The 17,500-nt window shown below is 58.4% G+C and overlaps 1 protein-coding gene across 1 annotated transcript in view; it reads right to left on the reverse strand.

The window, feature by feature from the left end:
• AMPD2 (adenosine monophosphate deaminase 2) overlaps window positions 1-17,500 on the reverse strand; it is a 27,048-nt gene that overhangs the window by 8,066 nt on the left and 1,482 nt on the right. Inside the window, 9 exon segments of the mRNA XM_075615378.1 lie at window positions 64-152; window positions 274-346; window positions 349-414; window positions 1,225-1,405; window positions 1,592-1,697; window positions 2,159-2,227; window positions 3,045-3,175; window positions 3,345-3,368; window positions 3,370-3,473. Coding sequence (XP_075471493.1) covers window positions 64-152; window positions 274-346; window positions 349-414; window positions 1,225-1,405; window positions 1,592-1,697; window positions 2,159-2,227; window positions 3,045-3,175; window positions 3,345-3,368; window positions 3,370-3,473 — 843 coding nt within the window.

Consider the following 17,500-nt stretch of genomic DNA (forward strand, 5'->3'; position numbering starts at 1 on the left):
CTGACCCCACTTGCTCCCCCGGCCCCAGCCAGGTCACATGACCCCCCTCGCTGGCTCACTCACATGGGCCGTTTATGATCAATGCCATCAGAACATTCATATCGGCTACAAACTCCGGCAGGTCCGGATACGGGAGTTCCAGCTCGGTGCTCCTGGGGGGGGGGACACAAAGTGACATGTGACACAGTGATAAATCCCGGGACCTGTATACAGCACACACACCTCACACATATTATACACACTGTATATATATTATATATATATTTGGCTCACGTGTCAGTGACGGCACGCTTCGAGTACACGTGAACCACGCCGCCCACCATCTTCAGCCCAAAGCCCAGGTCAGGGGGCATGTGCTGGGGTCACACACATCGTAGGGGTGCTGCACCGCGAAGGGGGGGTGCACGGGGGCATCTGTGGGGCGAGGGAGCACCAAGATGTGGGGGGGCCGCAAAACCTTCTGCACACGTGTCCCAGCAGTGACCCCTTTCCCACCACACGTGAGCGGACCCCATCACGAAACATGTGCAACCCCCCAATCACCAGACGTACTGCCCCCCCTTGACTTGTACAGCCCCCCCACCCACATGTGCAGCCCCCCACCCACATGTGCAGCCCCTCCAAACACGTACCAGCATGTAAGGGCCACAGGACACGTACTGCCCCCTACCAGACATGTACAATCTCCCACACAAGTATGTACAGCCACCCCACACGCACAATACAGTATGTTCAGCTCCCCCACACACACATACGTATAGCCCTCCCTACAAATGTACAGGCCCCCCAACACACATGTGCAGCCCCCCAACACACATGTACAGCTCCCCAACACACATGTACAGCTCCCCAACACACATGTACAGCTCCCCAACACACATGTACAGCTCCCAACACACATGTACAGCTCCCCAACACACATGTACAGCTCCCCAACACACATGTACAGCTCCCCAACACACATGTACAGCTTCCCAACACACATGTACAGCTCCCCAACACACATGTGCAGCCCCCCAACACACATGTGCAGCCCCCAACACACATGTGCAGCTCCCCAACACACATGTGCAGCTCCCAACACACATGTGCAGCCCCCCAACACACATATACAGTCTCTCCCACACACACATGTACAACACTATCACCAGACATGTGGAACCCTCCCTCCCCTGCAACCCCCTTAGCCGCCTCTCTCTACCCCCCCCCCCCCTCACCTTCAGCCACAGGGGGTGTCAGTCCCCTCCTCACGGGGGGGGCTGTCCAGGGGCCCCTCGCTGAGGTCCTGCAGGTGCTGGGCTGTGATTCGGCAGAAGCTTTGCATGGACACACTCATGTACTTCTGACGGATAAGCAGAGCCCGCACCACACTTTTAGCAGCATCCAGCAGGTCTGTGAAGGGCACCTGGTGGGGGGGGGAGAGAGAAGCACACTGAGGAGGGGGCACACACTTCTGGGAGAGAGAGCGGGGGGGAACCTATTGCCTGGAGAGCGAGGGAAGACTCTCATTGTGATGAGGGGGGAGGCAAAAAGCTCCACTGTCACACACCCCCACCCCCCCATAGTTATCTTATCACCCACCCACGCTCACCCCACACTTCTCATCTCCCGAGATGGAAACGCGCTGATATTCTCGTTCAAGGAGAACTTCCTTAGAGAAATGATCCAACATATCTTCATGTTCCTCTCTGTACAACCTGGGAGGGGGGGGGGCAGAGGGAGAGAGAGAAGGGATGGATGGGGAGAGGAGGGGTGGGAGAGATGGAGGAGGGGGAGAGAGGAGGGTGTGGAATGGAGAGAGAGAGGGGGGGAGAGGGAAAGTGTGAGGGAGGAGAGAGAGAGAGGGGTAGGAGGGTAAAAAGGTTAGGGGAAGAGAGGGAGGGGAGAGGGGAGACAGGGATGAAAAGGGGGAAGGAGAGAAAGAAGGGGGAGAGAAAGGAGGGAGAGGAGGAAGAGAGAGGGGGAAGGGAAATAGAGAGAGGGGGAGAGAGAAATAGCGACAGAGGGGCGATGGAGGGATGGAGAGAATGTGGGAAGATTGGGAGTTTGAATAAGAAAGATAGAGAGAGAGAGAGTGTCAGAAGGAAAGTTAGAGTGCAGAAAATGAGATGAGTGAATGGCAGGCCCAAGTGCAGACAGGTGGAGAGGACACACTCACTCTAAGTCTGAGCTGCTGTCAATTTTCATGAAATCATGTTTAGCTCTAAGTAAAATGTCAGGCTCAAGTCTAGAGAAATCAGGAGCAAGAAATTGAGGGAGAGAGAGGGAGACGGAGAGCGAGAGAGGGAGAGAGAGAGAGGGAGAGAGAGAGGGAGAGAGAGAGGGAGCGTTAGACAGAGGGGAGAGAGATAGATGGAGGCAGAGAGACAGAAAGAGAAAGGGAGATAAAGAAGAGGGGGTTGGGAAGAGGATAGAAAGAGGTCATAAAGAAAAGAGACACAGTTAATTACTGTGCTCCCTTAATTACCTCCTGTGCAGCCCTAATCTCTCCTTGACCCCTATAATAGATTCCTCGTGACCCCTTCTCTTAGAGGCCGCTCCCTCTCTCGTAGCCTTTCCCATGGTCTCTCCCTCTCTCTTGATCCCTGCCTTCCCGTGTTACTACTCCGTGCTCTAATCTCTCCCATGTCCCTCTCTAATGGCCATCCTTTCCGCTGCCCTCCCTTGTGGCCCAAATCTCTCCCAAGACACTCTCTAGTGGCCCCTCCTCCATGTGCCCTCCTGGCCTCTTCTTCTTCATGACCATATCTCTACCATGGCCCACTCTGCTAGCCCTTCCTCCCTATGTCCCCCTCCCCCGTGGCCCATATCTCTCCCATGACACTCTCTAGTGGCCCTCCTGGACTCTACTTTTTCATGACCCATATCTCTCCCATGGCCCTCTCTAATGGCTTCTCCTTCTTGTGGCCCTCCCACGTGGCCCATATCACTCCCATTACCCATACTAACGGCCCTTCCTCCCCATGTCTCTTTCCCGGGGTCCATATCTCGCCCATGGCCGTCTCATCGCCCCTCCTCCCTGTGGCCCTGCCGCGTGGCCTCACTTGACATCCTGGCTGATCTGTCTCTCCAGGCGCTGTCTCCTCTCCTCCAACTTCTCGATGGGGCTCTCCTCTGGAAACTCGTACGGAGCAGAACGCATCTCACTATCTGCGAGCGACCGAGAGAACAGCTCCTGGGGGAGGGTGGAGAGGAGACTCAGAGAGGGGGAGAAGATAAAGCGAGAGGGAGGGGGAGAGGAGCCAAAGAGGAAGCTGTGGAGAAGGTGTTGGGAGGGTACTTTGCAGGTTTTAGGGGGGTATAATGGTGGTATTAGTTTATGTTTGGGGTGTTATGTGGGGTACCTCTGCTATCTCCTTGTACTTCCCCCTCCATGGATGTCCTCAGCTCACGGCTCAGATGCTTCAGACTGTGGGGCGTCCCAGAGAAGGACTTGGCCGACTGCAGGGGGTGGAAGAGAGACCCCCGGAGATCTGAGAGAGAGAGTCAGAGAATGAGAGAGGAGAAGAAGAGAGAGACCAGTGGAGATCTGAGAGTCAGAGATGGAGGGAGAGGGGTGGAAGAGAGAGACCCCTGGGGATCTGAGAGAGGGAGGGAGAGACCCGTGAGATCTGAGAGTCAGAGATGGAGGGAGAGGGGAGGAAGAGAGAGACCCCTGGGGATCTGAGAGAGGGAGGGAGAGACCTGGGGAGATCTGAGAAAGTCAGAGAATGAGAGAGGGGAGAAAGAGAGAGACCCCCAGAGATGTGAGAGAGTCAGAGAATGAGGGAGAGGAGGAAGAGAGAGAGAGAGACCCCGGAGATCTGAAAAAGAGTTAGAGAAGGAGAGAGAGGAGGAAGAGAGAGAGACCACCAGAGATCTGAGAGGGAGAGAGTCGGAGAATGAGAGAGAGAGGGGAGGAAGAGAGAGACCACCAGAGATCTGAGAGAGAGAGTCAGAGGGAGAGACCCCTGGAGATGAGAGAGGGAGGAAGAGAGAGAAACCCCCCGTGATCTGAGAGAGAGTCAGAGAATGAGAGAGAGAGAGCGAGGGGAGGAAGACAGAGAGACCCCCGGAGATCTGAGAGCCAGAGAATGAGATGGAGAGGGGAGGAAGACAGAGACGCCAGAGATGTGAGAGAGAGAGTCAGAGAGGGAGAGACACCCACAGATCTGAGAGTCAGAGAAGGAGAGAGACTGCCGGAAATCTAAGAGAGAGTCAGAGAAGGAGAGGGGAGGAAGAGAGAAAGACCCCAGAGATCTGACAGAAAGAAACAGAGAGACAGAGAAGGAGAAAGAGAGAGACCCCATAGATCTGACAGAGCGAGTCATAGAGAGAGAAAGAGACCCCCAGAGACCTGAGAGTCAGGAAAGGAGGGAGAGCATAAGAGAGAAATCCCTGGAGATATGAGAGGGAGAAGGGGGCAGTGACCATCAGGGAAAGCGTGAGAGAGAGACCTGCAGAGATCTGAGCAAGATAGAGGAGGGGGGAGAGCGTCAGAGAGATCCCCCGGAGATCTGCGTGTCATATAGAGTGGGAGATAAGATGTTATTCCCCCTTCCCCACTTATATTTCTGTGTCTTTGCTTGTTACACATGGAGGATACACAGTATCATATCCTGTAACATCACTGCAGGAGTCAGGGGTGATATACACGTGATATACACTCATAACCTGCACACAGTGCTGCACTATTCCGTGCCCCAGGCCAAGGGTGCCAACTCCAATCACCAAACCAGAATCACGTTCCCCAACTGCCTCCCCCCCCCCCCCGCCACCAACTTATAGAAACAATCCTGTCATTTGTAACTCTATTTGTGCATATTGTGTATGTTTGTGGGACTTGTCCCGCTCTCTCCCTCACACACACTCCCCTCTGTCACACACACACATACACACCTCTCCCTCACACACACTCCCCTCTCTCCCTCACACACACTCCCCTCTCTCCCTCACACACTCCCCTCTGTCACACACACACACCTCTCCCTCACACACACACTCCCCCTCTCTCCCTCACACACACTCCCCTCTCTCTCTCCCTCCCTCACACACACACACACTCCCCTCTCTCCCTCACACACTTCCCTCTCTCCCTCACACACACTCCCCTCTCCCTCACACACACTCCCCTCTCCCTCACACACACTCCCCTCTCCCTCACACACACTCCCCTCTCCCTCACACACACACTCCCCTCTCTCCCTCACACACACACTCCCCTCTCCCTCACACACACACACTCCCCTCTCTCCCTCACACACACACACACTCCCCTCTCTCCCTCACACACATTCCCCTCTCTCCTTCACACACACTCCCCTCTCTCCCTCACACACTCCCCTCTCTCCCTCACACACACTCCCCTCTCTCCCTCACACACTCCCCCCTCCCTCACACACACACACTCCTCTCTCCCTCACACACTCCCCTCTCTCCCTCACACACTTCCCCAGACACTTGCCCCTCTCCCTCACACACTCCCCTCTCTCCTACACACTCTGCCCCTCTCCCTCACACACACACCCCTCTCCCTCACACACACACACCCCTCTCTCCCTCACTCCCCTCTCCCTCACACACACTCCCCTCTCCCTCACACACACTCCCCTCTCCCTCACACACACTCCCCTCTCCCTCACACACACTCCCCTGTTCTTCACACACACGCCTCCCCTCTCTCCTTCACACACACTCCCCTCTCCCTCACACATACTCCCCTCTCTCTCTCACACACATACTCCCCTCTCTCTCACACACACTCCCTCTCTCCCTCACACACACTCCTTCTCTCCCTCACACACACACACACTCCCCTCTTCCTCACACACACACCCCTCTCTCCCCTCACACATACTCCCCTCCCTCACACACACACTCCCCTCTCTTCCTCACACACCCCCCCACACAAACACTCCCTCTCTCCCTCACACTCCCTCTCTCCCTCACACACAAACTCCCCTCTCTTCCTCACACACACACCCACACACACACACACGCCCCTCTCTCCCTCACACAGTAAACACATAACCTGCACTTTTTAACCCGATCTTTGTCAGGGTAAGCTGGGTCCTATCACAGAGCGAAAATTACAACATGGGCCCAAAACAGCTTCTCTCCTCTCTCTCCCTGTCACTTCTCTCCTCTCTCTCCCTGTCACTTCTCTCCTCTCTCTGTCACTTCTCTTCTCTCTCCATCACTTCTCTTCTCTCTCCCTGTCACTTCTCTCTCCCTGCCACTTCTCTCTCTCCCTGCCACTTCTCTCTCCATCACTTCTCTTCTCTCTTCCTGTCACATCTCCTCTCTCTCCATCACATCTCTCCTCTCTCTCCCTGTCACTTTTCTCCTCTCTACTCTGTCACTTCTCTCCTCTCTCTCTGTCATTTCTCTCCTCTCTCTCTGTCACTTCTCTCCTCTCTCCCTGTCACTTCTCTCCTCTCTCCCTGTCACTTCTCTCCTCTCTATGTCACTTCTCTCCTCTCTCTGTCCTCTCTCCCTCCCATTGTCACAGTCTCTTTTTTACTCTCTCTTTCTCCTCACTTTCTGCCTCTCTATACCTTGTTCACACACACACATAATATATTATATATATATCCTCCCGCTGGCTTTTGTGTGCCCTATCCAATCCATCGGTGGTTGTTCTGCACCCCCTGTGGATTTCTCGCGGTGCCCTCTTCACCCTGTCACTGTGCCCTCTCTCTGCCCCCTGTGCGCCCCTCTCACTGCTGTGCCCCCGCCCCCCATCCTCCTGGCATGCCTTCATTCCCCTGTACCCCCTCTCTCTTCTGTTTCCCTTATCTCCCGGTGCACCCTCTCTCCCCTGAATCCCCCATCTTCCTGGTGCCCTCTCCTTTCCTGTGCTCTCTCTCTTTCCTTTGTACCCCCACCCCCTCTATCTCCTCTGGTACTCCTCCTGGTGCTCTCTCTCCTGTGCCCCCTCTCTCCCCTGTGCATGCATCCTTTCCCTGTGCCCTCTCTCCCCTGTGCCCCCTCTTTCCCATGTGCCCCCTCTCTCCACTGTGCATGCATCCTTTCTCCTGTGCCCTCTCTCCCCTGTGCCCCTTTCCCCCTCTCCCCTGTGCCCCCTCTCTCCACTGTGCATGCATCATTTCTCCTGTGCCCTCTCTCCCCTGTGCCCCTTTCCCCCTCTCCCCTGTGCCCCCTCTCTCCCCTTTGCATGCATCCTTTCCCTGTGCCCCCTCTCTCCCCTGTGCATGTATCCTTTCCATGTGTCCCTCTCTCCCCTGTGCCCCTCTCTCCCATGTGCCCCTCTCTCCCTTGTGCCCCTCTCTCCCCTGTGCCCCCTCTCTCCCCTCTGCATGCATCCTTTCCCTGTGTCCCCTCTCTTCCCTGTTCCCCCACTCTTCCCTGTGCCCCCTCTCTTCCCTGTGCCCCCTCTCTTTCCTGTGCCCCCTCTCTCCACTGTGCAAGCATACTTTCCCTGTGCCCCCTCTCTCCTGTGCCCCCTCCCTCTCCCGTGCCCCCTCCCTCTCCCGTGCCCCCTCTCTCTAACTCTCTACTGTGCCCTCTCTCTCTAACTCTCTACTGTACCCCCTCACCCAATTGTGCCCCTCAATTCCCCACCTTCCCCTTCTCTCCAGTGCCCCCTCCAATTCTCCCATGGGCCCCCACTCTCTCTCCTCTCTGCGCCCCCTATCTCTCTCCTCCCTGTGCACCCCTCTCTCTGCCCCCCCCTCTCTCCTCCCTGTGCCCCCTCTCTCTCCTCCCCTGCCCCCTCTCTCTCCCCCCTGAGCCCCCTTTATCTCCGGTGCCCGGGACTGACCGTACAGCTGTGCGTGGACTGCAGCATAGAGCCGGTTGTCTTCCCCTCTGCTTTGTGAGCCTGTGGAACAGTCCGAGCCGCAGTCCCAGAGGACTGAGCACAAGAGCCGGCGAGGACTGTACCAAGTGATGAGTCAGAGGGGGGGACAGCTGCATATCTGAGTATCAGCTGCAAGGCTGCTGTGCGATGGACGAAGGTGGGGGGGGGGGGGCTGTCACAGAGAGGAAAGAGACAGTCAGGGACAGAGAGAGAGACGGCCAGGGACAGAGATAGAGAGAGACGGCCAAGGACACAGAGAGACTGCCAGGGACAGAGAGAACGCCATTGTCAGGGACAGACTGCTATGGTCAGGGGGAGACAGCCAGGGACAGAGAGAGACTGACAGGGACACAAAGAGACTGTCATGGTCAGAGAGAGGCAACTAGGGTCAAGGAGAGACATGGTCAGCGAGAGATCCCTGTCCTGGCCAGGGACCGAGATAGACTGCCAGTATTATGGAGAGGCAGTCATAGGCAGAGAGAGACTGTCATGGTCAGAGAGAGACAGCCAAGTACAGAGACGGTCAGGGAAGGACTGCCAGGGACTGAGAGAGACTGCAAGATACAGTCTGACACAGCTAGTGAGAGGGTGAGAGAGAGAAACAAATAGACGGTCAGGGAGAGGGAGGGAGACAGATACGGAGAGAGGGGAGGAGAAGTGGAAGAGTGAAAAGAGAAACAACTGGAGAGAAAGAGGGGGGGAGAGGAGAGAGGGGGAGAGAGAAAGGGGGGAGAGAGAAAGGGGGGAGAGAGAGAGGGGGGGAGAGAGAGAGGGGGGAGAGAGAGGGGGGGAGAGAGAGAGGGGAGAGAGAGACAGAGTAACTGAGAGAGGAAAAAACTAGAGCAGAATGATGAGGAAGGAGGAAGAGAGAGTGCAGGAGAGAGAGGGACCGCACGATACTGAGAGGGGGTGGGGCAGTTAGAGAGGATATACTGGGAGTTGCTGTTATATAAATATTATAACTTGCTTTCTTAATACTGGGAAGGAGAGAGAGATGGAGAGAGAGAGATGGAGTTGGTATAGAAGAGAGGGGGTTAGAAGGAGTGGTATAACCTGAAAGAGAGAGGGGGGGGGGGGGTTATATAAGAGAACAGATTGTAGATACATGATAATACAGAGAGATCTGGGGAAGCGAGATAGAGAGTGGTCTGAATATGAGGTATTGGTGTGAGTGCTGGGGATAATAGGGGAGATTATAGGGGGCAGGATGGGGGTAAAAAGAGGGAGAGGGTGCATGATGAGGAGAGCAGCTGGTGGCTCTATTTTAGGAAGGATGGTGACACTAGAGGGGACCGTCCCTGGTTATTGTTCTCTGGGTGACATCCAGTCTAGTCCTGAAATATTAGCTAGGGGGAGAAAACACAGGGGAAGACCCTTCGCCGCCCCCTGTCACAGGGTATATACAGTATATATCTATATATAATACCACCGCCCCCTGTCACAGTGTATATACAGTATATATACCTATATATAATCCTATACTATACCTATATTATATAGTATATACTATACTATATAATAACAGAGGGCGAGTGGAGTGCAGGCTGCAGTGTTAGCAGAGGAGAGGGGGGCGCAGGTTACAGTGTTGGGAAGCAGAGCGCAGGCTGCAGTGTTAGCAGAGGGAGGGGGGAGCGGAGAGTCAGTGTTGGCAGAGGGCGAGGGGAGCGTAATGTGCAGAGAGAGAGGGGAGCATAGGGTGCAGTGTTAGCAGTCAGCACCGGGAGGCCTGAGACACAGAGACAGTCAGCACCGGGAGGCCTGGGACACAGAGACAGTCAGCGCCGGGAGGCCTGGGACACAGAGACAGTCAGCACCGGGAGGCCTGGGACACAGAGACAGTCAGCGCCGGGAGGCCTGGGACACAGAGACAGTCAGCACCGGGAGGCCCGAGACACAGAGACAGTCAGCGCCGGGAGGCCTGAGACACAGAGACAGTCAGCGCTGGGAGGCCTGAGACACAGAGACAGTCAGTGCCGGGAGGCCTGAGACACAGAGACAGTCAGCGCCGGGAGGCCTGAGATACAGAGACAGTCAGTGCCGGGAGGCCTGAGACACAGAGACAGTCAGTGCCGGGAGGCCTGAGACACAGAGACAGTCAGCACCGGGAGGCCTGGGACACAGAGACAGTCAGGGCCGGGAGGCCTGGGACACAGAGACAGTCAGCACCGGGAGGCCTGGGACACAGAGACAGTCAGCGCCGGGAGGCCTGGGACACAGAGACAGTCAGCGCCGGGAGGCCCGAGACACAGAGACAGTCAGCGCCGGGAGGCCTGAGACACAGAGACAGTCAGCGCTGGGAGGCCTGAGACACAGAGACAGTCAGTGCCGGGAGGCCTGAGACACAGAGACAGTCAGCACCGGGAGGCCTGGGACACAGAGACAGTCAGGGCCGGGAGGCCTGGGACACAGAGACAGTCAGTGCCGGGAGGCCTGGGACACAGAGACAGTCAGCGCCGGGAGGCCTGGGACACAGAGACAGTCAGGGCCGGAGGCCTGAGACACAGAGACAGTCAGTGCCGGGAGGCCTGAGACACAGAGACAGTCAGCGCCGGGAGGCCTGAGACACAGAGACAGTCAGCGCCGGGAGGCCTGAGACACAGAGACAGTCAGCGCCGGGAGGCCTGAGACACAGAGACAGTCAGCACCGGAGGCCTGAGACACAGAGACAGTCAGCGCCGGGAGGCCTGAGACACAGAGACAGTCAGCACCGGAGGCCTGAGACACAGAGACAGTCAGTGCCGGGAGGCCTGAGACACAGAGACAGTCAGCTCCGGGAGGCCTGAGACACAGAGACAGTCAGCACCGGGAGGCCTGAGACACAGAGACAGTCAGCACCGGGAGGCCTGAGACACAGAGACAGTCAGCGCCGGGAGGCCCGAGACACAGAGACAGTCAGCTCCGGGAGGCCCGAGACACAGAGACAGTCAGCGCCGGGAGGCCTGAGACAGTCAGCGCCGGGAGGCCTGAGACACAGAGACAGTCAGCACCGGGAGGCCTGAGACACAGAGACAGTCAGCACCGGGAGGCCTGAGACACAGAGACAGTCAGGGCCAGGAGGCCCGAGACACAGAGACAGTCAGCACCGGGAGGCCTGAGACACAGAGACAGTCAGAACCGGGAGGCCTGAGACACAGAGACAGTCAGCGCCGGGAGGCCTGAGACACAGAGACAGTCAGTGCCGGGAGGCCTGAGACACAGAGACAGTCAGTGCCGGGAGGCCTGAGACACAGAGACAGTCAGCGCCGGGAGGCCTGAGACACAGAGACAGTCAGCGCCGGGAGGCCTGAGACACAGAGACAGTCAGTACCGGGAGGCCCGAGACACAGAGACAGTCAGGGCCGGGAGGCCTGAGACACAGAGACAGTCAGGGCCGGGAGGCCTGAGACACAGAGACAGTCAGCGCCGGGAGGCCTGGGACACAGAGACAGTCAGGAACGGGAGGCCTGAGACACAGAGACAGTCAGGAACGGGAGGCCTGAGATACAGAGACAGTCAGCACCGGGAGGCCTGAGACACAGAGACAGTCAGTGCCGGGAGGCCTGAGACACAGAGACAGTCAGGGCCGGGAGGCCTGAGACACAGAGACAGTCAGGAACGGGAGGCCTGAGATACAGAGACAGTCAGCGCCGGGAGGCCTGAGACACAGAGACAGTCAGCGCCGGGAGGCCTGAGACACAGAGACAGCGCCGGGAGGCCCGAGACACAGAGACAGTCAGCACCGGGAGGCCCGAGACACAGAGACAGTCAGCACCGGGAGGCCCGAGACACAGAGACAGTCAGCGCCGGGAGGCCCGAGACACAGAGACAGTCAGTGCGGGAGGCCCGAGACACAGAGACAGTCAGGGCCGGGAGGCCTGAGACACAGAGACAGTCAGTGCCGGGAGGCCTGAGATACAGAGACAGTCAGCGCTGGGAGGCCCGAGACACAGAGACAGTCAGTGCTGGGAGGCCTGAGACACAGAGACAGTCAGGGCCGGGAGGCCTGAGACACAGAGACAGTCAGCACCGGGAGGCCTGAGACACAGAGACAGTCAGCACCGGGAGGCCTGAGACACAGAGACAGTCAGCGCTGGGAGGCCTGAGACACAGAGACAGTCAGCTCCGGGAGGCCTGAGACACAGAGACAGTCAGCTCCGGGAGGCCTGAGACACAGAGACAGTCAGCGCTGGGAGGCCTGAGACACAGAGACAGTCAGGAACGGGAGGCCTGAGATACAGAGACAGTCAGGGCCGGGAGGCCTGAGACACAGAGACAGTCAGCGCCGGGAGGCCTGGGACACAGAGACAGTCAGGAACGGGAGGCCTGAGACACAGAGACAGTCAGGAACGGGAGGCCTGAGACACAGAGACAGTCAGTGCCGGAAGGCCTGAGACACAGAGACAGTCAGGAACGGGAGGCCTGAGATACAGAGACAGTCAGTGCCGGGAGGCCTGAGACACAGAGACAGTCAGGAACGGGAGGCCTGAGACACAGAGACAGTCAGGAACGGGAGGCCTGAGACACAGAGACAGTCAGGGCCGGGAGGCCTGAGACACAGAGACAGTCAGCGCCGGGAGGCCTGGGACACAGAGACAGTCAGGAACGGGAGGCCTGAGACACAGAGACAGTCAGCGCCGGGAGGCCTGGGACACAGAGACAGTCAGGAACGGGAGGCCTGAGACACAGAGACAGTCAGTGCCGGGAGGCCTGAGACACAGAGACAGTCAGTGCCGGGAGGCCTGAGACACAGAGACAGTCAGTGCCGGGAGGCCTGAGACACAGAGACAGTCAGCGCCGGGAGGCCCGAGACACAGAGACAGTCAGCTCCGGGAGGCCTGAGATACAGAGACAGTCAGCGCTGGGAGGCCCGAGACACAGAGACAGTCAGCGCCGGGAGGCCTGAGACACAGAGACAGTCAGTGCCGGGAGGCCCGAGACACAGAGACAGTCAGCGCCGGGAGGCCTGAGACACAGAGACAGTCAGCGCCGGGAGGCCTGAGACACAGAGACAGTCAGCGCCGGGAGGCCTGAGACACAGAGACAGTCAGCGCCGGGAGGCCTGAGACACAGAGACAGTCAGTGCCGGGAGGCCTGAGACACAGAGACAGTCAGCACTGGGAGGCCCGAGATACAGAGACAGTCAGCACCGGGAGGCCTGAGACACAGAGACAGTCAGCACCGGGAGGCCCGAGATACAGAGACAGTCAGGGCCGGGAGGCCTGAGATACAGAGACAGTCAGCACCGGGAGGCCCGAGATACAGAGACAGTCAGCGCCGGGAGGCCTGAGACACAGAGACAGTCAGCGCCGGAGGCCTGAGACACAGAGACAGTCAGCGCCGGGAGGCCTGAGACACAGAGACAGTCAGTGCCGGGAGGCCTGAGACACAGAGACAGTCAGCTCCGGGAGGCCTGAGACACAGAGACTGTCAGCACCGGAGGCCTGAGATACAGAGACAGTCAGCACCGGAGGCCTGAGATACAGAGACAGTCAGTGCCGGGAGGCCTGAGACACAGAGACAGTCAGGGCCGGGAGGCCTGAGACACAGAGACAGTCAGGGCCGGGAGGCCCGAGATACAGAGACAGTCAGCTCCGGGAGGCCTGAGACACAGAGACAGTCAGGCACGGGAGGCCTGAGACACAGAGACAGTCAGGCACGGGAGGCCTGAGACACAGAGACAGTCAGCTCCGGGAGGCCTGAGATACAGAGACAGTCAGGGCCGGGAGGCCTGAGACACAGAGACAGTCAGCGCTGAGAGGCCCGAGATATAGAGACAGTCAGGGCCGGGAGGCCTGAGATATAGAGACAGTCAGGGCCGGGAGGCCTGAGACACAGAGACAGTCAGGCACGGGAGGCCTGAGACACAGAGACAGTCAGGGCCGGGAGGCCTGAGACACAGAGACAGTCAGCTCCGGGAGGCCTGAGACACAGAGACAGTCAGCGCAGGGAGGCCTGAGACACAGAGACAGTCAGCGCCGGAGGCCTGAGACACAGAGACAGTCAGCGCCGGGAGGCCTGAGACACAGAGACAGTCAGTGCCGGGAGGCCTGAGACACAGAGACAGTCAGCTCCGGGAGGCCTGAGACACAGAGACAGTCAGCACCGGAGGCCTGAGATACAGAGACAGTCAGCACCGGAGGCCTGAGATACAGAGACAGTCAGTGCCGGGAGGCCTGAGACACAGAGACAGTCAGGGCCGGGAGGCCTGAGACACAGAGACAGTCAGGGCCGGGAGGCCCGAGATACAGAGACAGTCAGCTCCGGGAGGCCTGAGACACAAAGACAGTCAGGCACGGGAGGCCTGAGACACAGAGACAGTCAGGCACGGGAGGCCTGAGACACAGAGACAGTCAGCTCCGGGAGGCCTGAGATACAGAGACAGTCAGGGCCGGGAGGCCTGAGACACAGAGACAGTCAGCGCTGAGAGGCCCGAGATATAGAGACAGTCAGGGCCGGGAGGCCTGAGATATAGAGACAGTCAGGGCCGGGAGGCCTGAGACACAGAGACAGTCAGGCACGGGAGGCCTGAGACACAGAGACAGTCAGGGCCGGGAGGCCTGAGATACAGAGACAGTCAGCTCCGGGAGGCCTGAGATACAGAGACAGTCAGGGCCGGGAAGCCTGAGACACAGAGACAGTCAGGGCCGGGAGGCCTGAGATATAGAGACAGTCAGGGCCGGGAGGCCTGAGACACAGAGACAGTCAGTACCGGGAGGCCTGAGACACAGAGACAGTCAGTGCCGGGAGGCCTGAGACACAGAGACAGTCAGCTCCGGGAGGCCTGAGATACAGAGACAGTCAGCACCGAGAGGCCCGAGACACAGAGACAGTCAGCACCGGGAGGCCTGAGACACAGAGACAGTCAGCGCCGGGAGGCCCGAGATACAGAGACAGTCAGTGCCGGGAGGCCTGACGGAGGCCTGAGACACAGAGACAGTCAGTGCCGGGAGGCCTGAGACACAGAGACAGTCAGCACCGGAGGCCTGAGACACAGAGACAGTCAGTGCCGGGAGGCCAGAGATACAGAGACAGTCAGCACCGGAGGCCTGAGACACAGAGACAGTCAGTGCCGGGAGGCCTGAGATACAGAGACAGTCAGTGCCGGGAGGCCTGAGATACAGAGACAGTCAGCACCGGGAGGCCTGAGATACAGAGACAGTCAGCACCGGGAGGCCCGAGACACAGAGACAGTCAGCACCGGGAGGCCTGAGACACAGAGACAGTCAGCGCCGGGAGGCCTGAGACACAGAGACAGTCAGCACCGGAGGCCAGAGATACAGAGACAGTCAGTGCCGGGAGGCCTGAGATACAGAGACAGTCAGCACCGGGAGGCCTGAGATACAGAGACAGTCAGCACGAGAGGCCCGAGACACAGAGACAGTCAGCACCGGGAGGCCTGAGACACAGAGACAGTCAGCGCCGGGAGGCCCGAAACACAGAGACAGTCAGCACCGGGAGGCCTGAGACACAGAGACAGTCAGTGCCGGGAGGCCTGAGACACAGAGACAGTCAGTGCCGGGAGGCCTGAGACACAGAGACAGTCAGGGCCGGGAGGCCTGAGACAGAGACAGTCAGGGCCGGGAGGCCTGAGACACAGAGACAGTCAGCACCGGGAGGCCTGAGACACAGAGACAGTCGATGTCACACGTGGATACAGGGAGTATGCACAGCTGGCACTGAGGGGGTTAACTGGAATGCAGACTACCCTGTGCTGGTTATAGAGGGAGCAAAGTGCAGGGGGGGGGGGAGGGTTGGAGAAGGATGGGGGGAGGGAAGGAAGGATGGGGGAGCAAGGAGCAGGATAGGGGGCAAGGGGGAGCACCATAGGGGAGTGAAGGGGGCAGGATAGGACGAGGGGATGCAGGATTGGGGAGCAAGGAGAGGCAGGATAGGGGGGCAAGATTGGTGGGTTGGGGAGACAGGATAGGGGAGTGAGGGGCGGCAGGATACGGGGAGAGGGGCAGGATAGGAGAGCGAGTGGGCAGGATAGGAGAACGAGTGGGCAGGATAGGAGAACGAGTGGGCAGGATAGGAGAGCGAGTGGGCAGGATAGGAGAACGAGTGGGCAGGATAAGGGGTGAGTGGGTAGGATAAGGGGTGAGTGGGTAGGATAAGGGGTGAGGGGCATTATAAGGGGCAGGATAAGGGGAGAGGGGCAGGATATGGGGCGAGAGGAGGTAGGATAGGGGGGTGAGGGGTAGGATAGGAGGAGAGGAGGTAGGATAGGGGGGAGAGGGGTAGGATAGGAGGAGAGGAGGTAGGATAGAGGGGAGAGGGGTAGGATAGGAGGAGAGGGGGTAGGATAGGAGGAGGGGGTAGGATAAGGGGTGAGTGGGGTAGGATAAGGGGAGAGGGGCAGTATAGAGGGCGAGAGGGGGCAGGATATGGGGCGAGAGGGAGTAGGATAGGAGAGGGGGTACGATAGGAGGAGAAGGGGTAGGATAGGAGAGGGTAGGATAAGGGGCGGGAGGGGGTAGGATAGGAGGAGAAGGGGTAGGATAGGGGCGAGAGGGAGTAGGATAGGAGAGGGGTAGGATAAGGGGCGAGAGGGGGTAGGATAGGAGGAGAGGGGGTAGGATAAGGAGCGAGAAGGGGTAGGATAGGGGGCGAGAGGGGGTAGGATAGGAGGATAAGGGGTAGGATAGGGGGCGAGAGGGAGTAGGAAAGGAGGGGGTAGGATAGGGGGCGAGAGGGAGTAGGATAGGAGAGGGGGTAGGATAGGGGGTGAGAGGGTAGGATAGGAGGAGAGGGGGTAGGATAGGGGCGAGAGGGAGTAGGATAGGAGAGGGTAGGATAGGGGGCAGGATATGGGGTGAGATGGTAGGATAGGAGGAGAAGGGGCAGGATATGGGGCGAGAGGGTAGGATAAGAGGAGAAGGGGTAGGATAGGGGGCGAGAGGGAGTAGGATAGGGGGCAGGATATGGGGCGAGAGGGTAGGATAGGAGGAGAGGGGGTAGGATAGGAGGAGAGGGGGTAGGATATGGGCGAGAGAGGGTAGGATAGGAGGAGAAGGGGTAGGATAGGGGGCGAGAGTAGGATAGGAGGGGGTAGGATAGGGGGCGAGAGGTGGTAGGATAGGGGGCAGGATATGGGGCGAGGGGGTAGGATAGGAGGTGAGGGGGTAGGATATGGGGCGAGAGGGTAGGATAGGAGGAGAAGGGGTAGGATAGGGGGCGAGAGGGAGTACGATAGGAGAAGGGGTAGGATAGGGGGCGAGAGGGAGTAGGATAGGAGGAGAGGGGGTAGGATAGGGGGCGAGAGGGGGTAGGATAGGGGCGAGAGGGGGTAGGATAGGAGAAGGGGTAGGATAGGAGGCGAGGGGGTAGGATAAGGAGCGAGAGGGGGTAGGATAGGAGAAGGGGTAGGATAGGAGAAGGGGTAGGATAGGGGGCGAGAGGGAGTAGGATAGGAGGGGGTAGGATAGGGGGCGAGGGGGTAGGATAGGAGAAGGGGTAGGATAGGGGGCGAGAGGGGGTAGGATAGGGGGCGAGAGGGGGTAGGATAGGAGGAAAAGGGGTAGGATAGGAGGAGAGGGGGTAGGATAAGGGGCGAGAGGGGGTAGGATAGGAGAAGGGGTAGGATAGGGGGCAAGCTAAAAAGAGCACCAGATTTATCAGGGGAATATTTATTTAATATATATTTATAAAGCTGGTGCTGTGACTATATATGTGTGTGTGTATATATGTGTGTGTGTGTATATATGTGTGTGTGTATATATG

Source organism: Ascaphus truei, chromosome 9, assembly GCF_040206685.1.
Source record: "Ascaphus truei isolate aAscTru1 chromosome 9, aAscTru1.hap1, whole genome shotgun sequence".
In the NCBI taxonomy this organism is placed as follows: domain Eukaryota; kingdom Metazoa; phylum Chordata; class Amphibia; order Anura; family Ascaphidae; genus Ascaphus; species Ascaphus truei.